Source organism: Polyodon spathula, unplaced genomic scaffold (genome assembly GCF_017654505.1).
Source record: "Polyodon spathula isolate WHYD16114869_AA unplaced genomic scaffold, ASM1765450v1 scaffolds_781, whole genome shotgun sequence".
Classification (NCBI taxonomy): domain Eukaryota; kingdom Metazoa; phylum Chordata; class Actinopteri; order Acipenseriformes; family Polyodontidae; genus Polyodon; species Polyodon spathula.
Window position 1 is genome coordinate 1 of NW_024472269.1, and position 25,000 is coordinate 25,000.

Here is a 25,000-nt window from a genome sequence, read left to right on the forward strand (position 1 = left end):
TATTCTAAAATGTATACAGAACAAGATACATAGCAGTTCAGAAGTTCACATGAAGTCTCTCAGGTTTTCCCTTTGCTTTGAGAAGCGTGCAGAAGTGCAGCTCACCTGTGTCTCCTCCTCATGGTCCTGGCACATTGACACAGCGTCCTGTGGAGGGATCATGTTCCACACCCCGTCACTGCCCAGGATGATGTAGCGGTGTATCCGCGGGTCCAGGGTGAGCACGCTCGTGTCAGGCTCCGGCGACACCACAAACTCCCTGCTGTAGAAGTCATAGCTCCACAGGTCACCTGTTCAGGGAGTGGCCCCAAGTCATTAACCTCTCACTTGTCTTTTAAACCATACCTGGGAATGCAATAGACGGAACTGCTGTCTTCTAAAATACAGCTGTGAGCAGCACTGAGCTGTAAGTTGTGAAATATATTTACAACTGGACTCCATAACCTTTAAAAAGTAGGACAGTAAGATGCTTCCTGTTGAAGAAATGCCATTAGCACTGCTCTTCACCAGAGTGGCCAATTAAGATTTCCAGAGGCTTTAAAACAGAAGACACTCCAGATCAATAACCAGCCCCCTCTCCAATCTAGAGCCAATTCACCTTCAGAGCTCAGAAACAAAGCACTGTGATCTTGAGCGTCCCTGTAAACATGCACTGCTGAGCTCACCAGCCAACAAAGAACAAACGTGCAGAGACAAAAGAACATCTCGATGGCTTTTAAAAATAATTGGGAAAGAGACCAACAAAGAACTAATTTCATTTTTAATGAACACACAGATAAAAGCACATCTAAAAGATAAATAAAGGAAAAAAACAAAGTTAAAGAAAAAATAAAAAACTTTGTATCCCCATAAATGAAATGAACAGTCTCTTCAGGAAATGGTGTTTCTTCAGCAACAGTAAGCATCATCCAGTGCAGTGCTTTTAAAGGTTATGAAATAGGAAAGCAGCACAATCAAAGCAGGCCCTGTGACTCGTTAACTATTCCAGATTTCCAAAGCAAAAGCCAGAGCCTTTACAGTAAGCAGGAGTGCTTCATAGGACTTCACTCTGTATGCTCAGCTGCTGTACTTCTTGTTCTAAGAGTGAAGTCTTACAGTCCTGTTCACAACTGTTTGCATAGAAGGTTAATAAATATGTGGCACATTTTTTTTAAAAATACCAAAATAAACAAAACACTACTTTGTTCAGAGCAATCCTTCACAACAACACATTGTTCCTCTTCAAAAAATCTCATAGGCTTTGCTTCAGTTTGGACGCTATTACTACGTTGAGACAGGGAGCACTCCTGACTAAGCAGGCTAAATTAGATGCCTTGTGCGAGGAGGCAGAGGCTGCATTAGAGATGCACTGTGACATTTGAAGTCCGCACTCTTCATGAAAAAGGAATTTAATTGGCCTCTTGACAGAGATGAGAATTTCTCAGGGCTGCTGCACTCTGCTAAAGGATTGCAGTTCAGAGTCTGTAACTGTGTTTGTATCATCAGCGATCGGGAGGTACTCAACCTTCCAGCAAACAAGTAATACAGCTAATCAGCGACCGCAGCTGCACGCTTAACTGCCTGCAAAGCTGTAATGAAGGCTAAAGAGGGCTTCCATATTCAAGCTACATTTAGACATAATTAGAAAAGCCTGGCTGTGTGCTCAGGACTCAGTAGTTCTCTACTACAGGACACATGCCAGTGATGCCACAAGAGGGCAGCAGCATGACTCATTTGCAGAAGCCAGGTCCGTTTTGCTGTGATCCAGTTTGGTCCAGTTCCATTAAACTTGAACACTACACTTTACCCTGAGCAGGGGCAAGGTGGGGTCAACACGCAAGCACAAACCTAACTTCATTAGGGGGGGAAATCAAAAAAGGTTCCAGTTAAGGAATGTTGGGAGGGTCAGAGGTCAGGCAAGGGGGGTTAAAACTAAAATAAGCTTCATTGGGTCTGGCTTGGAGAAACTCACCCAGGGCTCGAGCCACAGCGAGGAAGGGGATCTGGTCAATAACAGTGCTCCTCCTCACGGGGCCACTATGGGGCAGACGAGGACGCTTCCACACCACCCGGTTCACCCCCGACTTCCTGATCACACTGCAATGAAACACACACCATGCTCTGAGCTGGGCTAGATCACACCTACCCTGAGTGAGATCCCCGCTAATTCGAGTGCTCATCCCTCATAGCTGTAGGAACAACAACAACTCATAGCAAACCTGCACACTCAGGTGGGACTCCCTCTTGGGACTCCTTTCATTTCCAGCTTTGTATCAGCTGCTGCCATATTTCATTTGTTTATCGATGGCATTTCAGTTTTAGAATGGGCATGCTAATTTCAGACTGAGACACATGCCAGCAGCTCATAAATGAGAACATAGAAAAACTAAATGTTATGAATGTATTACCAAGCTGTTGTTTTTTTGTATTATTACTATATACATATGAGTGTTGTGCATAAACTACAGGGACAGAAAGCAAAAGAAAAAATGATTACCTGTTCTACACAATAGTCACCAAGAGAAAAAAAAACAGAACCCGACAGATCATTGTATGTATTTTAGAATGAAAGCAAACACTGCAATTTCTTGAGACATGAACTGCTTTAGCAGCCTTTGGAGAAATACACTGCTGCACTGCACTGCTTCACACGAACGGACAGACCTGTTTTAAGGCAGAGCTCAAATCATTACAGATTTGACCCTGATGTGGCAGAAGACCCCAGGCCAAACTATGATGTGGTTTGTGTGCTCAAACTATTAAAATAGAAAGCCAGCCTCCCTACCTGCCGCCCAGCCCCTCAATCCTCTGCCTCTCGCGGGGAAGCTCGGGTTTATGGTCCTGTGTGAGCTCCACAGCACGGATGAAGTCATCTTTGGGGTCATCCTGCACCCCCAATACCACCCCAGAGTCCCCTACATGCGCCACAAACATCTTGTCCCCCCGGATCACCACCACGCTTGCAGTGGTTCCCGACGTGCTCGGAAGCCCTGTGATGGTCTTTGGCCACTCCGCTGTTTAACAAAATGAAGTGGCAATCGTTAGAACAGAAACAGGCTCACATGATAACATGACTCAAGTGGCTGTGCAGATCTGCATGACTGGTCTATGCAGTTAGTGGATAATTGATTTTTACTGGACAGTCGCGCTACAAATGGGACAGAGTAATGAAGAAAATGAGTAAGCTACTTTTAGCACAGGTGAAGTAAGCAGATTATATTTAAGTGTAGAGTAATCAAAGGCTAGGTCTGTATTGTCCATGTGAATGTCTTTCTACTACAAAATATTACATGCATGTCCCAGTTAGACATTCAGCTCTCTGTTTGCACAGTACAGCAGACACTTCCTGACAAGTCCTGAGAACTCTCTTGTCTGCACACCCTGTCAAGCCCAGGCATGTTCTCCGGGACTTTGCCAGCAGACATCCCTAGACACAGTGCAGCACAGCTTTCTCACAGCCCTCCGTGGAACTACAGCATTCACAGCAGGACTTATAAATGCAGAAGAATGATCCCTGGGAGCAGTGAAATAAAATATAACATATCATTAAATGTGTACACAAAGTGAGAAAATATTGTTATGGTCAGTATTGTAGCAGCTGGTAATGTCCACTCCACTGCACTGGGTATTGTTGCTATGACAATGAAAGCACTTTATTACAAAATGCATACTGTTCTGTTTACAGGAGACACACCCAAACTGAAAACACCAGGAAATCATTTCCCAACGCTGAGGAGCTTGTAAGCCAGCAAGGTTCACAAAGACAAACTAAAACAAAATATTTAATTCCATTCACAAATTGCAGAGTTAGGCAAGGGTATGTTAAAATGAATTCATTAAAATGCTTTGTTATTTGGTCCAGAACAAACGTAGAAGGCAATTGGCATTTTAACATCTTACAAGCCTCAACACAGCATGATCAGACAGGCTTGCTCCACTGCAACTGGTCTTACTGCTGTGAATGAAAGCGTCTGCAGTATTTCTAAAGTCACCGTGCAGGATATACTGGGGTATGTATGTGGGGTTCGAACCCCTTCCCAGCTTTAGCAAGTGAATGAGATACGGGGTGATGGGGGCTTGACTCTGCATGAAATTCTAGCTCCTGCTAAAGGATCCTCGTATCGAATCACAACAAATAAAAGTAATCTTGTCACATGAATGTATCCTACTACCATACGCCGAGGGGGGGGGGAGCAGAATTATAGATTGCTGCATTTGGCGCCAAGGTTCAAATGCAAGTAACGTCAGTGTAAATGTGACATTTAACTAAAGATAAGACGAGTAATCGAATATTTAACAAAGAAAATAAAACGACTACGAACTAAATACAAGTTTATAGACGATGTTTAGATTTGACTTTTAAGTCTCTGTAAGACACTTCAAAAAATAATAAAAACAATAATAGGCACCGAATGTACACCCCACAGTGCTGATAACGTGTGTACCGGTAAGCACCGAATATACACCCCACAGTGCTGATAACGTGTACCGGTAAGCACGGTAAGCACCGAATATACACCCCACAGTGCTGATAACGTGTGTACCGGTAAGCACCGAATATACACCCCACAGTGCTGATAACGTGTGTACCGGTAAGCACCGAATATACACCCCACAGTGCTGATAACGTGTGTACCGGTAAGCACCGAATATACACCCCACACCCCACAGTGCTGATAACGTGTGTACCGGTAAGCACCGAATATACACCCCACAGTGCTGATAACGTGTGTACCGGTAAGCACCGAATATACACCCCACAGTGCTGATAACGTGTGTACCGGTAAGCACCGAATATACACCCCACAGTGCTGATAACGTGTGTACCGGTAAGCACCGAATATACACCCCACAGTGCTGATAACGTGTGTACCGGTAAGCACCGAATATACACCCCACAGTGCTGATAACTTGTGTACCGGTAAGCACCGAATATACACCCCACAGTGCTGATAACGTGTGTACCGGTAAGCACCGAATATACACCCCACAGTGCTGATAACGTGTGTACCGGTAAGCACCGAATATACACCCCACAGTGCTGATAACGTGTGTACCGGTAAGCACCGAATATACACCCCACAGTGCTGATAACGTGTGTACCGGTAAGCACCGAATATACACCCCACAGTGCTGATAACGTGTGTACCGGTAAGCACCGAATATACACCCCACAGTGCTGATAACGTGTGTACCGGTAAGCACCGAATATACACCCCACAGTGCTGATAACGTGTGTACCGGTAAGCACCGAATATACACCCCACAGTGCTGATAACGTGTGTACCGGTAAGCACCGAATATACACCCCACAGTGCTGATAACGTGTGTACCGGTAAGCACCGAATATACACCCCACAGTGCTGATAACGTGTGTACCGGTAAGCAAGCGAATATACACCCCACAGTGCTGATAACGTGTGTACCGGTAAGCACCGAATATACACCCCACAGTGCTGATAACGTGTGTACCGGTAAGCACCGAATATACACCCCACAGTGCTGATAACGTGTGTACCGGTAAGCACCGAATATACACCCCACAGTGCTGATAACGTGTGTACCGGTAAGCACCGAATATACACCCCACACCCCACAGTGCTGATAACGTGTGTACCGGTAAGCACCGAATATACACCCCACAGTGCTGATAACGTGTGTACCGGTAAGCACCGAATATACACCCCACAGTGCTGATAACGTGTGTACCGGTAAGCACCGAATATACACCCCACAGTGCTGATAACGTGTGTACCGGTAAGCACCGAATATACACCCCACAGTGCTGATAACGTGTGTACCGGTAAGCACCGAATATACACCCCACAGTGCTGATAACGTGTGTACCGGTAAGCACCGAATATACACCCCACAGTGCTGATAACGTGTGTACCGGTAAGCACCGAATATACACCCCACAGTGCTGATAACGTGTGTACCGGTAAGCACCGAATATACACCCCACAGTGCTGATAACGTGTGTACCGGTAAGCACCGAATATACACCCCACAGTGCTGATAACGTGTGTACCGGTAAGCACCGAATATACACCCCACAGTGCTGATAACGTGTGTACCGGTAAGCACCGAATATACACCCCACAGTGCTGATAACGTGTGTACCGGTAAGCACCGAATATACACCCCACAGTGCTGATAACGTGTGTACCGGTAAGCACCGAATATACACCCCACAGTGCTGATAACGTGTGTACCGGTAAGCACCGAATATACACCCCACAGTGCTGATAACACCGAATATGTGTACCGGTAAGCACCGAATATACACCCCACAGTGCTGATAACGTGTGTACCGGTAAGCACCGAATATACACCCCACAGTGCTGATAACGTGTGTACCGGTAAGCACCGAATATACACCCCACAGTGCTGATAACGTGTGTACCGGTAAGCACCGAATATACACCCCACAGTGCTGATAACGTGTGTACCGGTAAGCACCGAATATACACCCCACAGTGCTGATAACGTGTGTACCGGTAAGCACCGAATATACACCCCACAGTGCTGATAACGTGTGTACCGGTAAGCACCGAATATACACCCCACAGTGCTGATAACGTGTGTACGCATTGCAGAATACTTACGTAGCTTTCTCCACATTGCATTATGGCAAGCAACGAAGCCCTTGCTGATAGCAGCACAAACCTCTCCGGAATCCGCCGACCAAAACCCTCGCTGTTTCTTTATCAAATCCCATAAATGATCACGGGCATACTGGGCAGCCTCCCGGCCCCCGTGCCCGTCAAATACTGCGAAAAACCCCACTGACCTCCCGCTCCGGGAGCTTGGATTAGTAGCGTTACCGTCCACGGTTTCTGTTGCTTGTGAACTTTCGTAGTTCTCAATTACAATGTTGTGTTTCCTTGTATCTCTACTGGCGTTCCTAGCAGACGGGCCGTTAGTGTTTTTAAAACCGCCTTGCTCTGTTACACCGCCGGCCGAGGCGATCTTCCCCGGCCCCGGCGTGTTTTCGACCGAAACACCGGTTCCCTCTTTTGTTTCCCCGGCTCCGGTCAGCGCTAGCTCCTCTTCGCCCGGCTCGGGCTCCACCGCAATCTCGGTTACATCCTCCATGTATTTCCTGCCCCCCTGGTCTGAAAAGACGCTCACTCGTAAAGAGAATCGGCTCTCCATGATCGCAGCTGGTTATTCCCGGTCTCCGGTTAGCTCTTCTTCCTCAGGCGGTGCTCAAACCCGTCCTTGCAGCGCCGCTATTGTTTATTTCGGACGCTTTGTGAGCATGCTCGGGAACGCAGTGACGTCACCAACCGAGCCCGGGGACACCCAGGGGCGTCTCGAGCAGCGCCCCGTGTCGGCAATGCTGCTCATGCACATGACATATCCACCCTTGCAAGAAAAAACCCTTTGAGTGTAAATATTAGATTATTAGCAAGATTACCATAAATACGCGTGTGCTGTAATGTATAATTACTGTAGAGCTTGATCGCTAATATCAGACAGTGCTTTTAGCATGCTACTTCGAGTGAGTTGTGGTATGAGAATAGATGCATATATTTAAACAAACAATGCTTGTGACTCACAGAGTCATAATAAATACACACGAATTACGAATAGAGCAGCAACGCCGGGCGCAGAAAATCAACGAACTGAGCTGCCTGACAGCCGCTGCGTGATGACGTCACCGCGTCGACCAGCGCAGAGGAAAAAAAGAAGAAAAAAAAAAATCGGTGGAAAAGTATCGGGCCAGTGGCAATGAAAAAAACCAGCATAACGCTGCATTGACACGGTCTCAGCAGAGCCCCAGCGTCCCCGGTGCGCTCTGTGCTAGGAGGGTATCTGTGAATGCGGGAGTGAAGCAGTGGTTCATTTTGTAAGGATATTGAGAGCGAAGGAAGGTGGGGGCTGGTGCATCGAGCAGAGGAAAACAACATGGCTGCTGTGGAGCTGGAGTGGATCCCGGAGACGCTGTACAATACTGCCATTTCAGCCGTGGTAGACAGCTACAGCCGATCTCGCAGGGAGATCCGCTCTCTTCCGGAGAACATACAGTTTGATGTGTATTACAAGGTAAGGGCCCAGTACCCGTTTAGTGCCGCGGGTCTGTTCAAGTTTTGAGTGTAGTGACATGACATAATGGCTGGCGTTGGGTACCCGTTTAGGTGGCATAGCGGTATTGAAACGGCGTTGCGTGTGAAAAATAACAACCAATAAACAAAAATAGTATTGCTGTAAATGATTGGGAGTCAAAGCGGTGTGTGGTTTTCGTGGAGCCTCGTCAGTTTCTCTCTGTCTGACTTTCTTGTAAACATACCATGCTGCGCGGATGTTACGTTGCCAGTCCTGGGAACACAGGAGCTATAGTGAGTGATTCGGAAGAGTTTCTGAAATGTCTTCTTAATGTAAGTATTACTCGGGTAGATGCGTGGCTGCATTGTTGCTAGTGTCCGGGAACGCGGAGCACGCCGGTGTTGAGTGACATCTTTGAAATAGATTACACGAGATGTGAACAAGTGGGTTTAGTGGATGTCGCTCTCTGTTTGTTTAAAAGGGTATTTCTAGGTATTCTGTGTTTTATGATTGTCAAATCAGTGACGTCACAACATGTTAAACACTGTGCCGGAGAAGTGTGTACCGTTAGGTTCACTTCGCTGTAAATAAACAAAGGCAAGGCTCCTCAGACATGTGCCTGTCATCACTGTAACAGCTCTGTTTAGGAGAGTGACTGTTAATACAAGACCACGGGAGGACTTGCTGTCTGTTGTAAAGCCTGCTTTCTTCGCTGTTTTCCACGTCAGGGTCGTTTAAATTACATGTGGAATGAAGCACTAACGGAAGTCACGTAGTTGTGTTATTTTATTTCGGGTTTTCCCCTGGACGGAACTTTATCCAGAACTCTGTTGTGTGGTGTGATCTGGTTTAGTTTGAGAGAAGGCTGGGCGCCAGAAAGTTAAACACGTCTTCTTTTATCTCAAATGAAATTTGCAAGTAAAATGTGATGGGAGCCAGTTAAGCACAGTAATGCTTTTCGTAGACCAGTTGTAACTAGTTCACCAGGTGAGAAGGCAGCCCCATCAACAATGCATTACAGTAATCAATACGCAATGTTACAAAAGCATGGACCACACTCTCAGCATCCTTCTGCTAAAGGGTAGAGCGAACTCTAGCAGTGTTTCATAGGTGCTAGAAAGAAGACATAACCACTGACAAAACATGAGCCTCAAAACTAAGACCAGAATCTAAGATTACTCACAGATTCCTGGCTGAAGTGGATACACCAATGACACCACCACAAAAAGTCAGAGTTTCTAGTTTTTGAAGTTGGTCCCTAGTGCCTACCCAAATAACTAGTCTCATTAGAATTGAAGTGTAGAAAGTTGTTAGTTAGAGTGGAAGTGACTGGGTCACGTGTCTGTCAAGCCTTCTAATATTATACAAGAATGTGCTGCGTCTCTGAATGAAAGGGGACAGGTTAAGAGTAGTACTTTACACCACAGCTGATTTATTAGCTCACTGTGTGAGTTAAACAATGTGACGTTCATGTGGGTGAAATGTGTAGATCCCTCAACAGACTCGTGACGTGTGGGAGGTACCTTGATCGCATTGGGGATGGGCTTCTGTTGGCTTTTATAGCAGAGTGGGCAAAACCTTTGAATGCCTTCACTGAAGGTCGACACCCCTACAGTAAATTCTGTTGAGATCCTGATCAGCCACCAAACCCACTGTATTCATCAGTCTGTTCTGGTAAGCTCCAGAGACCAGGCATTAGTATCTTGATTATGTAACTGTTTTAAAAATGAATGAGAGTATTTCTTCTTTTTTGCTGTTTTTCAGCTTTATCAACAAGGCAGGCTTTGCCAGCTGGGCGGTGAGTTCTGTGAACTTGAGGTCTTTGCGAAAGTGCTCCGTGCTTCTGACAAGAGGTATGTAAGATTTAAGGAAGTGTTCACCCCTGACATTGGGGCCTGTAAGAGCCGCTTGATATGTAAATGTGTTCCTAATGTTCTAGGGGTATTGCACAGTGCCTCATGGTGCACCAAGCAGATGATGTCGTTGTCACATGACATGCAAAGAATTTGGCCTCAGATGCCACACTGATAAAGTCCATCTTGGGATTTGACATTGTCATTAATCATTTTTGGCAGCTCAATATTTTCAGCATTTGAGGGAAATGATGTAAACCGGGGTCATTATTATCTTGTGCACAGTAATTCTGCTTGTATTTACAGGCACGCACACACACACACTGGAGACTCTGACTCCCCTGCTCTCTTTGCAGACACCTTCTCCATCACTGTTTCCAGGCATTAATGGATCATGGTGTGAAAGTGGCCTCCGTGCTGGCCAGCTCATTCAGCCGCCGCTGCTCCTACATTGCAGAGTCCGACAGACATGTCAAAGAAAAGGCCGTCCAATTCGGCTTTGTTTTAGGTAAGTTCAAGGGTGACTGTGAGACCCCCAGGGTTCAAGTATCTACCTGCATAGCAGTGTTCAGGGTTTATCCACTAAGCTATTCAGCTTTGCAATCTGAACCAAATAGACAGAATGCTGGGGTGAGTCAGAGCAAGGTTGTACCGTATCCCATCTGTAACCTCACACCGTGGATTCCAAAGAGAAGGAGCAGGTGTAGTAGACAGCTGTGTTGCAGTGAAGGAGTCGTGTTGTGTTCTTGGTCACGTCTCTTTCAGGAGGGTTCCTGTCTGATGCAGGCTGGTACGGAGATGCAGAAAAGGTGTTCCTGTCGTGTCTGCAGTTGTGTACACTACACGATGAGGTGCTGCACTGGTACCGAGCTGTAGAGTGCTGTGTAAGGTGAGACCTCCATCATCCTGCTGCTTGAGCAGTAGCTTGAGTAGACTGCTAGCTGGAATACACTTCAGCATATTCTTTAAGAACCCTTTAAAGAATGGGACCATTCTGGGTTCACGTTTTGTCTCTTGTTAACCCCCCTCTAGGTTACTCCATGTACGCAATGGCAACTGCAAATACCATTTAGGAGAAGAGACCTTTAAGCTAGCGCAGTCCTACATGGACAAACTAGCCAAACACGGCCACCAGGCGAACAAGGCAGCGCTGTATGGGGAATTGTGTGCGCTGCTCTTTGCAAAAAGCCACTATGATGAGGTATGTCCTGTGCTCAAGTGAAATTAGGCTTTTAGTGGGATCATTTAGATGGCTGTTAACACTTTATATTTTGGGACAAAAAGCACTGTAGTAAAAACAAAATGTATTTAACAAAAAAAAAAGAAAAAGGTATGTGATGGAGTTTATTTCTAATGAGAAGCTTCATGAGGTGCCCCGTTACCCTCCTAATAATCAGCTTTGTGCAGCAGCACCACATTCAATCCTCAGAACGTGCCGTGCTTCAATTCTGACCTCTGGATGAGTCCATGGAAAATAAAGAAGTGCATTTACTATTCCTTTCAGTTTTATTTCTTGCCATTGCTCTTCATTGCATTCCCATAATCCTGTAATACAGTGCAGATGGATTTCCTCTCCTGAGAACACTGCTCAGTGGGTCAGGCTGCTCTTATTAGCCCTCACTCTGTTTTATTTTCTGTAAATGCGATGGTTGTGAATGCAATTGATAATTTGATCTTTTTGAAATATTGTTTGTTTTCTTATTTCCAGGCTTATAAATGGTGTATAGCGGCAATGAAGGAGATCACAGTTGGGTTACCAGTGAAAGTGGTGGTTGATGTTTTAAGACAAGCTTCTAAGGTAACTTTCCAAATAACTGTTTGCTTTGTTGTACAATTAAGCACAGAAGAAAAAAGGAAGCCGCACACTCAAACAGACACAAATGCAAATCCATCCATCACTGTTCAGGGTCTTTGAAGAGCTTCTGCAATGAGCGAACATCAGTGAATTGAACAAACAGACACAAATTGAGGCAGTTTGCATGTGCCTTGGGGATTTCCATTGATTTAAAGAATATAAAAATGACTTGTTTGATTGAGGGAGGCCAGTTGGTCTATAGGACACTTTTTCAGTTGGTTTATTTTCCTCCCTGTTTGTATTGGGCTTGTTCCTGCAGGCCTGTGTGGTGAAGCGGGAATTCAGGAAAGCAGAGCAATTGATAAAACATGCCGTCTATTTAGCACGGTAAGTTATCCCTACAGTTGCTTCATTTTAATTCATAGAACACTTGGCCTTATTTCTTTTCTAACTGATCCTGATGTGTTTTTCCAGGGAACACTTTGGGCACAAACACCCCAAGTACTCCGACACGCTTCTCGACTATGGGTTTTACTTGCTCAACGTAGATAACATCTGTCAGTCTGTTGCTATTTACCAGGTATGTTTGTTTCATTCACGCCCTTGAGAGGCGAGTGAGTGTGGCAGTGAGTGCTGCAGTGTGCTGTGTTCAGATCGGTAGAGCTGACTGTCTCATCGGGCCGCTATGCTGTGTTCATCTAAATGATGTTTCCATTGCAGACAGCGCTTGATATCCGGCAGTCAGTATTTGGAGGCAAGAACATCCATGTAGCCACTGCACACGAAGACTTGGCATATTCTTCCTATGTGCACCAGTACAGCTCTGGGAAATTTGACAATGCACTGTAAGTCTTGCGCCTGTTTGATAGACAGTTTATTGTTTTAAAGGCACTCAGTAAAGTCTACTTTGTGTGTAGTTACTTCAGTTTAAACCTAAAACGTGCCTGTTGTTAACTTCAAAAATACCCATTGGCTTGGTTCACTTTAGCAAACGAATACAGAATTAAAGAGTGGTTTGTACTTTCAGATTTCATGCTGAACGTGCCATAGACATCATCACCCACATCCTCCCAGAAGACCATCTACTGCTGGCTTCATCCAAACGGGTCAAAGGTACCGATTGTACATGGACCGGGAGAGCGGACCTCGCTAAACCAGGACCTCTTTACTGTTGCTAGAACAGGGCCCCAGCAGGGCAGTACAACTGTTGCTAGTGCTTCTGTAGTCATCACTGAGCTGATCTGGATTTGACCTCATTCAAATTTACTGGGATCTGTTCTCAAAACATTGAGCAACATTATAAATAAGCCATGTGTCTGCCAAGTTTGTGCATGATTTAGCCCTAGTTTGAGTGTTTTTCCCTGTGCTGCTGTTATGTGGTGCATGTCTGTGCTATAGCACTATTCCAGTCTCTTTCAATGTGTCCAGTGCAGTAGATGCAGGCTCTTCATGTTTCTGGTGTTGAATTGTGCTGCACTTTCTATTCCCAGCACTCATCCTGGAGGAGATAGCAATCGATTGTCACAATAAGGAAACAGAGCAGAGGCTTCTTCAGGAAGCACACGATCTGCACCTCTCCTCACTGCAGCTGGCCAAAAAAGCTTTCGGGGAGTTCAATGTCCAGACAGCAAAGCACTACGGGAATCTGGGCAGACTTTATCAGTCCATGAGGAAGTTCAAGGTATCAGACAATGTTGTTTCTAAAGCGAGAAACCCAAAATGCCTCATTTCTTAACACTCTGACATTATAATGTTAATGTATTTTATTTCTTTTTTGAAGTCTGTATACAGAATCAGAAAACTGCTTACAAGCTGTTGTTATTTTGTTTTCTGTGTGCGCTGCATGCTGTGTAAATACGTACAAGATCAAAACAAGCATGTCGGTATGCAGTATTAAAATGAGCGTCTGTTTTGAATTGTGCTACTTTGCAAACAGGAAGCTGAAGAAATGCACATCAAAGCAATTCAAATCAAGGAGCAGCTGCTGGGTCAGGAGGACTATGAAGTGGCTCTGTCCGTGGGACACCTTGCCTCCTTGTATAACTATGACATGAATCAGTACGACGATGCAGAAAAGCTCTACCTGAGATCCATAGCAATCGGTGAGTGTTTTCTCTAATGTAGTCTTGGGGCTCAGTGCTGCTAACTTCACATATGTACACACTGCTGTTGCTGGATTTAAACACTATTTGTATCAAGTGTTTTGGATTCAAAGGTATTTCATACTGCTTTAATTATACAATTGTGCTGTTGCACAGGATGGCTTCAGTACACAGGATAAAATGAACTGAGATTTTTATCAAATTCTTAGATGTGGTTTAGAATTGCCTGTACTTTGTTAGTAAATCTGTATGTTGACTTGCAGGCAAGAAGCTGTTTGGAGAAGGATACAGTGGACTGGAGTATGATTACAGGGGCCTCATTAAACTCTACAACTCGGTTGGCAACTATGAAAAGGTTTTTGAATACCACAACATTCTGTCGAGTTGGAACCGGCTGCGGGACAGGCAGTTTGCCGTGGCAGATGCCCTTGAAGATGTCAACACCAGCACGCAGTCCACAGAAGAGGTGGTCCAGTCATTTCTCTCGTCCCAGGATCGTGTGGAAGGACCAAGCTGCTGAACAGCACAGCATACTGAACCCACTAATCTCTCCCAAGCGCAAGGAGCCTTCATACTGTGAAATAACAACAACAAACCAAAACCCAGTGGTTTGGAAACGCTGATCCTGACATGTGGGGCAGCATAGCGACTGAGCAGCTTCTGTCCTTAAACTTTAATAAACTGTCTTCATCATCACCAGCAGCAGCATAATGAAACACAGCTGTCATTTCTCTGAGTATTACTGAGGAGAGACACAACGTCATTTCCAGAGGCAGCCCGGATTATTGAACCAATCCCAGCTACTTTTCCATCACATTACACTTCTGCTCTTCTGTCTTTTTATACCACTGTCCCAGACTCCTTGCATCGCTTCAAGGAGAAAACATCATCCAAAGCCCAGCACCCCTTTCAGGTCCAGTCGCCTCTTTACAAACATACATTTGTGTCCTTTCTGCTGAACTGAAGTGTAGTTGCTGTGTAGTCTCTTATACCCTGGAACTCCAAGGAGGGTATGAGTTTGAATGGGCTCTTCTCCCTGTTGTAGGGGATTGGTGTGAAAGCCTTGCTAGTTGCAGTGTAGTGAGACTTATGCATGATGTTAGAAATGTATTGATGCTTGGCACTTGTGGACCAGGGTTCGAAACACCTACTGTATTGATCTCCCTTCTTTTAAAAGAAAAAAAAAATGATGATGCTAATAAAATAGTCAGCGTTGTCTCCAATCCATCACATGCACTAAAATGAATTATGATGAGACCAGGAAAAAGAAAACCAATTAAACTGTACTATATTCTATTACTATTGAACTCCAGTGAATTTCATTGGACTAGTGGCTGGCTTATAAGAAGTGTAGCAGTGTTGGGTTCTTTGAGTGAGGTGCATGGTAAATGACAAAAAGGAAAAACAAAGCCATGCAGTAAGGTACTTGTGTTATATAACTTGCAGCAAAGGTTAGGCATTCCTACAGTGGTGGCATAAAGTTAAGACACACGATTTCTTTCTTTTAATGTATTTATTTAAAGACGTCTCAGCTTCTGTCCAGGCTTTAGACGTGGATGCCATGCAGCCCAGCACTACATGGTGGAGCTGGTCTGGTCTGTTACTTGCTGGGCTTGTATTTTATGCTTATACTGTATCCAGAGAGGCTGCACATTCCAGGTTTAAACTTGTTTGGGTTTCAGGTTCATCCATAACTTTCCACATTCGATCGTGGTATTCCGTTCTACTAATACTAAACTTCAAGTTCTGAAGTTACAAAAACCGATTTGACAAGCAGTCTTTGCCATGGAAATCGTGTAAGATTTCTTGCTGAGACGTTGGTCTAATTTGTAGCTTTGCATTTAGTAGGACTGGGACCTCCACTTGTCTTTTTAAAGATTGTGTTTCAGAGGCGTTCCAGACTATGGGAGAGCTAATGCACTCGCACTGAACCTTCCCTCGCTCTCCCAGCAGAACTGGCCTTCCCAAGCTGATGTTCCCTCAGCAGTGCCAGGTGCTGCATTACTGTTACAGGTGCCTGCTTTTCCTTCTGCAAACTCAGTGCAATACAATGTTATTGTAGAACTGATGTCAGTGATGTGGAAGCACAGCCAAACTACAGCAAATTCCTAACCTTAACTTCCAGTTTGCTCAAAGAAAAAGAAAAATTATTAAAAAGCAAGTTTTAATTCCATACTTAATCTACATCAATATAAAGGCTGCAAACTGTTTCTAGATATGGGAAGTGCCAGTAAAATTGTAATGCTCATCTGTTAAAAGATGGAATATTTACCGTTTATTTGGCACTAAACTGTGGCATACTTGACATTGCAAACCCCACATAAATTCAACAAGCAAGACGTGTTTGTGTAATTTATATGATTAGATTTCTTGAAATGTGCAAAAAGCCGTCCCAGCTCTCTGTTTTACAGTGGTTGTTTGTTTCCCTTTTATGTTTTGCTTTTTCACTCTGGGGTACAAAATCTGGCCAGTTTTGGACACTTGCCTGATGGAATTGGATGTGATTCTCATCAACAAAGGCATTTATAAACACAAAAATGAATATTATTTTCTTTTTTGGAGGGAGGATTGCAGGAAAATATATGCTTTCAGCCTTATAAAGCTGAAATAAATTTAGTTCTTAAAAATCTGATCAGGGTTGACGAGCAAGGCTGCTGCTTGGCTATGTGTGCTGTGAGCAGCATCCAGACACAATGGGACAGTCTGTTCATCACTCAGAAACACTAAGGAGCTAGTGCTTCAGTGCCAAACATGTAATTCACAGCCCAGAAATCTGAAGGACATGACCCTGGGTGTACAGGTGGAGAAAAGGCCTCATCAAGTGAACATTAAATCCTGAAACGATTTCATTAATACGCAATTTAGAATACAGACACTGCTGAATGATCAACTGTAATTTCATAGATTAACATTGTTGTCAGTCCTGCTATTTCTACTCACGTTATAAAAAGAAATGTGCTTATTTTTCTGGGGGGGAGAATCTGCTTGTGCCTCTAAATGTGTGGGCAATAAAGGTGCCAGATAGTGTTTTACTCCCATATCAGTAGCATAACTAAGACAGTAATAGTTTTTTTTTTTTTTTTTTTTTAATTAGGCTCCCTTTAAGTGAAATCATAGACGTTGCTTTTAAATCTGGCACCCCTGCACTAATTGATTTATTGATGCAGTGCGGGGGGTTTGGTCAGAGTGGGTCCTGTGTTAGGGCCCTTGCCAGTTTCCACTTGTAGAGATGTAGTAATCACATCTGTGCACGTTACAGCTCTGTGACCAGGTGGACAGCAAGATAAGCAATTTGTCGGGCTTGCTGCACGTGACAGTCATGCTGTACTGTAGCTGTCTTGGGTAGAAGTAGTAGGAGTGGCCTTAGCGAGTTCACTGAAGTGCACATTATCCCCGTTCTTATTTAAGAAAAACAAAAGCAGGTTTGTGGTGCACAAAATGTGTCGTTATTGTACCTCCCTTACAAAGGGAGACATGAATTCATATATGGATTATATTGTGATATGAATGGAGAAGACTAAGCTTGAAGATTTTCACTTGAACTCATATTAACGCTGTACTGTTTTTGTACTTTCATAAACATTTTAATGCTGGGGAGTTAACCCTTTAAAGCTTCAAATGGAAGGTTTTTAAAATGTAATAACAGTCAGATATACTACAATATGTAATCTGAAATTCCCATCAATAGTGCCACGGTGAATTTGTATACAGGCAGACTTGTACTGGTTCTAACCAAAATTAGCTTCATTGCTTGTGTAAAGAGATAACACAGTAGAATAATTCCATTCAGTCTGCAGTGCCCAATATTATGTAACCATCAAACCATATTAAACGTTTGTAACCAACATTGTGAAATACTATTAAAAAAAAATATTATTGATCTGCTAAATATAGTGTTCATGAAGGATGTTGTAGCCTTTGTTTCCTGAGGTTTTTTTTAAACAAGTAACTGATATTTCAGTCCATTTTTGTTTGAAGCCTTGAAGATGTTCACACACACACACACACACACACACACACTGCTTATTCTAGTGTCATTGCAGTATTGCTTGAAATGTAAATGCCTTTAGAATGCGAAGAATGGTTTGAAGTTAAAGGATTGAAAATAGAGGCAGTCAAACATTATTCATCTTATATTTCACATTATTTTATTCACCCTAAAGCTCTTGTTGCTGCACTTGGAGATGTCATTACTCTAAAAGCAAAATGTTACAACACAAACTTTTACTAGAAACTCTACATTTAAAATGCAACAGCACTCCTTTTGAAATCCACAAGAGGGGCTGGGACACAGAGGGGCTTCAGTCTTTTTCCTTTGTCTTCTGGTCACTTCTTGTGAGGAACTTAATGTGCACCCCGAGACACCACACCTGCAACAGTGAAGCTCATTAAGTAGGAAATGGGATCAGCCACAGTGGCCTGTAACAAGAGAGTGGCTTTTGTGTCGAGTTAGTTTCAAGTCATCTTATCAAAACGAAGTAAACGGTGCTAACTGACTCCCCCCATCAGCCCAGTCACAGTCTGTGTTTAAACATGGCACATTTCTAAATTATTTCATTCAGTCGTTTTCCCACTTATATCAAACAACATCAACACTGTGTGCTTTCCTGACCTTTGTAGAGACAAATGGATTATCGGTGTGTTTAAATACTGTGCATAATTAACCACTACCCTAGACTGGTAGAGCTGCTGAACTGCACAGTCACAATATGCTAGGATTATCTTGCTTAAAACAAATGGTGTGAAAATAAAGAAGGAAGTGATATCTTACCTCCACAGCAAAACACAGGAGCCTGCCTGCAGTGAGGATGGCTATAACACAGCACTGCAGTGCAAACGGGACAGAGAGAACATCTGTCAGGACTCCCTTCTGATACCCGTACAACCAGACAGGCAGGACGTGCAGCCCAGCTATACCAAGCACACCCAGCGGGCTCTTAAAACCTGTTTACAGGGAAAACACAACTGTAGAGTACACAGAGGTGAGCTGCTTTTAATGCACTGAAAGTTCTACAATCAGATGGTTTTTTGTATTTCAGCTTACCCTGCTGATGAACCGAAATTACTCTCCAGTTGCTGTAAATTCTCACCGTTTGCTGTGACTCTCTGGATCCACCAGGGGCTGCATCCGAAGTGGCTCTTCCACTCAGCACCCATGCTGCTGTGTGTGCAGACAAACACACACCATTCTAATGCAGAAACAAAATATCCCCACTGCGGAACACAAAGGAAAACCCCACCTTCAGATCACAGAGCAAGCAGCATGAAAAGTATATTCATTGTGGATTCAAAACATGAATATACTATGTGTGTGTGTGTGTGTATATATATATATATATAGAGAGAGAGAGAGAGAGAGAGAGAGAGAGAGACACAGGTCACAGGAACTGTATTTTGACACTTATTCAGGTCAGAGAGAGAGAGAGAGAGAGACACAGGTCACAGGAACTGTATTTTGACACTTATTCAGGTCACCCCCTTTTTGGTAGTATGAGACTCCTAAAGGCTTTGTAGAACAGGCTTGGACACACTTGCTCAACACATCTTGTTTGTACAGATCTGTGGAAGGAGCCTTCTCATTCTGCTCAGCTTTACTCGTACCTCAAACAAGGTGCTCCACAGCATTCCTCTCCCCAGGTTATCAATCACGACATCCAGCCAGGCTCCAAACTCTGAAATCTGATTGAGGCGCCGGGCTGCGTACCCATCCAAGCCTTCCAACGAAACACACTGAAATCACTCCGCAGCCCCTTGTATTATCTGCACACTGAAATCACTCTGCAGCCCCTTGTACTATCTGCACACTGAAATCACTCTGCAGCCCCTTGTATTATCTGCACATTCTGTTTTTGAGTCAATGTGACAAATGCAATGACATTCTGTGTAATATCTACCCTTTATAGAATAGCTTTAAATACAGCATATTTACCATCAAGTATAATGGAAATGACGTAACAGGGAATGAAAATCGGAGGGCAGTTGAAACACCACCAGCCAATCAGCAGCAGCAGTATCCTGAAGTACCCTGAGTGCAGAATGAGAAGCTTTACGGAAGCTGGTGTGAACAGCAGGCAAAGGCACATGCTGTCCACAGCATGGAGCTCAAGAGGGAGGGCACAACAAAGCTATTGTCAGAATAACAGATAACAGACTGTTTAAAATGTTAATACTGGTTAATAACACTGATCAGAATAGTTTGCATTGGACTCAAGCAAATCGGTGTAATACTATAGTAAATCAATCCATAGGCTACCCTTATAAAAACCTATCATAGTAAAAGCATAGCAAAGTGCAATAAGGAATAGTGAAAAAATGGTAAAGCATAGGGAAGCATTGTAAAAGCACAGAGAGGAATGGTAAAGCATAGGGAAGCATTGTAAAGCACAGAGAGGAATGGTAAAGCATAGGGAAGCATTGTAAAGCACAGAGAGGTCTGGTAAAGCATAGGGAAGCATTGTAAAGCACAGAGAGGAATGGTAAAGCATAGGGAAGCATTGTAAAAGCACAGAGAGGAATGGTAAAGCATAGGGAAGCATTGTAAAGCACAGAGAGGTCTGGTAAAGCATAGGGAAGCATTGTAAAGCACAGAGAGGTATGGTAAAGCATAGGGAAGCATTGTAAAGCACAGAGAGGTCTGGTAAAGTATAGGGAAGCATTGAAAAGCAAAGAGAGGTCTGGTAAAGCATAGGGAAGCATTGCAAAGCACAGAGAGGTCTGATAAAGCATAGGGAAGCATTGTAAAGCACAGAGAGGAATGGTAAAGCATATTAATAAGCATGTGAAATCAGGGTAAACTGTGGTAAATGCAAAGTATAATCAGAGGCAAAAAATATCACGGTAACCTTTTATAAGGGTATACTGTAAACTACCGGAAGTGTGCGATACATGCTGTGTATTTGTGCATTGTACATTATTATTAGTCACTTCATTATTTTTTAAAGACAGCTGACTGATAATTCACATCGTACAGTATCTAAATCATAGAAATGTAAAATAGTTATTTAAAGCTGAAACATGTATACACTAGTATTATTGTACAGATGTTCAATCATTATTTGGGTATTCAGTGTACGCTACCCTATAGATTCGCTTACCAATGATATTGGGGACATACAGAAACACTTCAGATACCATTTCAATCGCAGAGGCTCCAGCTCAGCAAACCAAAACACGTCACCTTCCTTAAGCAAATTAACTCGTTCAAATTCTATTCTGTGCAGCCTGTGCGTGACCGCGCCGTCTCCAAACAAAACAACCCAATATTATTATTTCTCACTTCAAAACACGCGACCTTGATATTCAGGTAATAAATATGGACACTATTTTTCTCTCGATATATTCTTCTCAGACTGAAAAAACAGTAACCTTTCCCGCTAGTAAAGGCAGTGCAGATTTAAGGACGAAGCGTGTTCACATAATGTTTATAGCTGGTTTCACAATAATATGAGGAAGCTGAACCATCGCTTGAGTAATATGATAACAATACAGCAGCCACGCCTCCGGCGAGACATCGCTGAGACCGAGGCTTTCCACCCTCCTCCGGAGCACATCTCTTTGATGATGATTCTGCAGGTCCGTCACTTCCTACCGATTGCAACCATATATCATTCTATATTAGTAGCTAACGTAACCAGCTCAGCTGTACCCTGCAGTTTAGTGCTGTACGTAGCATTTAAATTTACCTTGTTTTTTTTAAATCATCCTATATATGTTCTTATCTTTGTGGTGTACACTGAACGCTGTAGCTGTGTAACCTACACTTTAGTTGGGGGTCTTAAAATGCACATTGTCCTAGTAATGTAGACTGTCTGCTACTGTAAAACCTCCATTCTAACAATATTACTTTTGAGAGGTTGGTGGGAGTCCCGCAATACGATGCAGTCACCAACACAATGACATGGATTGTGAACTAAACAGAGTCCGAGTTTAGACTCGGTGAACATGTTTCCCTCGCCTTGGCAGCTTAGGCGATTATGTTAACGACCACAGGAGGGCGCCCTGGTGCCTCTGTAGTAAGAGCTTACTACCAAGCACGCAAGCTACTATTTACTTTAACATTAAACATTTGTTTAGCATTACATACAAGAGTGAATAGAAACTCTCTATTTATAACCAAAATACAATAAAGTTGCACATGTGTAATATATCATCATGGGATAAACAGTTTATCCCATAACAGTTTATCCCCTAAAGTTTTAGCACCTTGGGTAAAGTTACATTCAGGCAGTGACATAGTGTTATCTGGAAGCAAACTGAGATAAGAATTAGTGGAGGGTGGGTGTCTCTCTCTCACACTCCAATGCAGCCGTGCATGACAATGTACTACCAACTACTTCATAAGTATAGCAGGCTGAGCCTGTTCTGCCACAGATCTCTCCATTGTTCTTTTGAACTTTGCTGTTTCACACTTACTTGCAAGTACTGGCCTTACTAATTACGTGGCTAACCTTGATATTAAAAATGAATAGAATGATTTACAGATTGCAGTGTGGAGGGGTAAGCCTGAGTTTTAATCCCACAGATGATGGAAACTACCTCTTTAGGATGGCAGAAATATCATCTTTAAATCCTTAAATATCCACCTCAGCATCCCCACTCAGCTCATCTTACAGACAAATAAAAAATCTCTTGATCTATGAACAAAATGACCAAAAAGAGCTGCTCAATACACCAAAGCTGCCTAAACCAGCAGTACAACCAAATCAATAAATATATGGAAGACGCAGTGCTGATTAACTAGCGTTTCGTGGCTTTTACGTGTTTTATATTTAGAGGCCTGGGTTTAATGGATAATTAATATGAGTGGTGCGGTCTTAACTTCACCTCAATTGGGCATTAGTCTGCACTCCAAAACACTACACAGTTCTCCAGCACCCACCACCATTTTTCCTCCCCTTTGATGAGCAGAAATTCACAAGCACAAAAAAAAAAAAAAAAACTAGGCTTGACTACTTAAACAAAAAAAAAAGTTTATTGTTTCCTTTTCCGCTAGACTGTGCACACAGGGATAGGCAGCTGTTTTTATTAAAAATAAGAACAACATTAGCAGAAACAAAAAGCAGCCCTGTGCCGGTAGCAGAACTTCCTACATGCTTCTGCGTTTCACAAAGACCAAACTCTGCCTGGATTTCCAAGTCTGGGGGCTCCGCTGACTGCCTGCAGTGGAGACTTGTACCTTATTGAAGCCGAGCTGGGATCAGGCTCTTTTCCGCAGAGCATCCTGGGGATTTTCAAGCTCTTTAGGTCATGTGGATCTGGGAATGTCCAGGATTTCTGTGCTGGTTTAACTGCACTGGAGGAGTAAGGGCTATCCTGCTGACTCTCATCTGACTGTGTGGGGTCTTCTTTCTTTCTAGAGGAACTCAAACACCATATTAAAATAATGAAGCTGACAAATAAGTGCTCAAGTGTCACATGCATGTCACTGTCAAGGGAGCCCAAGGTTAAGGAGTGCGTTCCCCTCAACTTGGTCATGTTTAGGATTTTCTGTAAGCTTTGCGTCAGCTTATAGAATATAGGACCAAAGCAGCAGAGTTCCTGCATAAAAACACAAGCCTCATGGTGACATTTTTAAGCAATTTTCATTACCTGCCTGAAAAGCTCCCATCAGTGTGCCTGTCAGTCAAGTGCTGGTCCTCTACTGCTGACTGGCTCCTGTCAAGGTCTGAACTGCTCGAGTCCACAGGTAGGCCCCAGGCATTGTACAGCTGCTTACATTCAAGAGACTGGACCTGGGCAGGGCCTGGGAACCCTGATCCCCAGTATGTCTTCTAAAGGAAAAGCAACAATACAAACCACTCAAGCTGGCATGAATGCAGAAGCCATTAATAACCACATATTTTTAAGCAATTGTTCACCATGCGATAACTTCATTCAAGAGTTGCGTGTAGTTTGTCTGGTCTTCCAAGGTCTTGAGATTATTTCACTAACACTGAAGAAGAACACAGCCTCCCTTATGATGTTTATGGTAGCCTTTGTATCCTGTGATGTTTACATAATAAAGAAGCCACATACCTGTATACTGGGTTACACCTCTGTGCTAATTCAAGTGGAAATGCTAGAGTTGTAATTTTGCATTGATTCACACACTGCCAGTAATACTGCAAACATTGGTATAGAATAGTAAGAAAAAAACTCAAGCCTTTACATATGCTTACCATGAATTTGTCCTCTTGATTAACCTGTGAATACTTATACAGTCTGCGCAGAGTTCTAGCGTTGTGTTCTGAAAAGATGGATGCAAATTTCCATAAATACCTAAAATTCAAAAATAAAAAGATTATGAAGAGCAACAGAAACGTCAGGACGCGTATTTATTTGCCCAGGAGGGTCGTTGTTTACACTGCAGAAAGGGCTGGCTGAAACGCTTGTCTACTTGTACAGGGTACTCAATTCTATTTACCTGAAATCTGAGACAAGGACAGTTGTGAACGTCCTTTATGGTTAGTGACTAGGAGCACAGCATGTTGTGTGTCCCAGTGTTCAATGAGTATACTAGGTAGTAGGTACTGGACCTTTTCCAGTATCTGGCCTCCTGTGCTGTGCTGTACTCTGCCAGGCAGGTGCTGACGTGCTCCCCAATCCTGAGCACCTGTGTTCTGGTAGAGCTGACCTGCTGCTCCAAGGGAAGGTCTTTCAGCAGCTCCAGCTGTTTCAGGGCTTTCTTTACCGGCCTCATGCTCTCCTTACACTACAGGAACACAGAGCAAGCCTTTAATCAGAAATAACCAGGAGCTCTTTGTAAAATACATCAGTGCTGCTCACACAAGGTAGGGGTGGGGGAGCATTGCTTTTCTATAGACAGGCACAATGCCAGCAAGAACTAGGGCAGCTTCACCTTGCAGCTTTGAGAGCAGACCTAACTCTGAACACCCCGTCACTCAGTCCTGGAGTGCGTCTATCTGTCTCTCAGAGACTGACAATCTGTGTGCTGGTTTTCTCATGTATGCCAGTTTGGAACTCCAGAGGTGAATGGATTGCGAGGCTAGTGGATAACCACACTGCGCCACTCCGCTCCCTTACCGATGCAGGCAATTCATCGTTCATTACATCCATCCACCCTGATCAATCCAATTCCACAGATTGGAAGCACGTTGGAGTTGAAAGGCGGAACAGCAGGAGATATAGTGAACTCTCATTACAGTGCATATTGAACTGAACTGGTTTCCTATCCAGTGCACCGCATACAAATATCTTGCCATCAGTGCTGCATGTATAAT

At 43.7% G+C, this 25,000-nt stretch overlaps 3 protein-coding genes across 3 annotated transcripts; 1 reads left to right on the top strand and 2 right to left on the bottom strand.

The window, feature by feature from the left end:
- Positions 1-6: 6 nt before the first annotated feature.
- Positions 7-7,548, bottom strand: ppm1db (protein phosphatase, Mg2+/Mn2+ dependent, 1Db). The gene is made up of 4 exons (XM_041241452.1): positions 6,588-7,548; positions 2,765-2,993; positions 1,952-2,076; positions 7-290 (listed from the first exon to the last, which is right to left on the bottom strand). The coding sequence occupies exons 1-4, from the start codon at positions 7,135-7,137 to the stop codon at positions 46-48; spliced, it is 1,149 nt and encodes a 382-aa protein (XP_041097386.1). The 5' UTR covers positions 7,138-7,548; the 3' UTR covers positions 7-45.
- An 88-nt stretch (positions 7,549-7,636) lies between these two features.
- appbp2 (amyloid beta precursor protein (cytoplasmic tail) binding protein 2) lies at positions 7,637-17,670 on the top strand. Its single transcript, XM_041241451.1, has 13 exons — positions 7,637-8,031; positions 9,796-9,884; positions 10,241-10,392; positions 10,650-10,773; positions 10,917-11,085; positions 11,593-11,682; positions 11,999-12,066; positions 12,154-12,259; positions 12,400-12,524; positions 12,707-12,792; positions 13,170-13,360; positions 13,616-13,781; positions 14,045-17,670. Exons 1-13 carry the CDS (start codon positions 7,894-7,896, stop codon positions 14,299-14,301), a joined length of 1,761 nt encoding a protein of 586 aa, XP_041097385.1. The 5' UTR covers positions 7,637-7,893; the 3' UTR covers positions 14,302-17,670.
- A 248-nt stretch (positions 17,671-17,918) lies between these two features.
- Positions 17,919-24,836, bottom strand: LOC121308806 (chromodomain-helicase-DNA-binding protein 1-like). The gene is made up of 9 exons (XM_041241450.1): positions 24,804-24,836; positions 24,242-24,471; positions 23,939-24,095; positions 23,370-23,551; positions 22,957-23,142; positions 19,711-19,806; positions 19,383-19,495; positions 18,553-18,995; positions 17,919-18,151 (listed from the first exon to the last, which is right to left on the bottom strand). The coding sequence occupies exons 1-6, from the start codon at positions 24,834-24,836 to the stop codon at positions 19,713-19,715; spliced, it is 882 nt and encodes a 293-aa protein (XP_041097384.1). The 3' UTR covers positions 17,919-18,151; positions 18,553-18,995; positions 19,383-19,495; positions 19,711-19,712.
- Between the last annotated feature and the right edge of the window lie 164 nt (positions 24,837-25,000).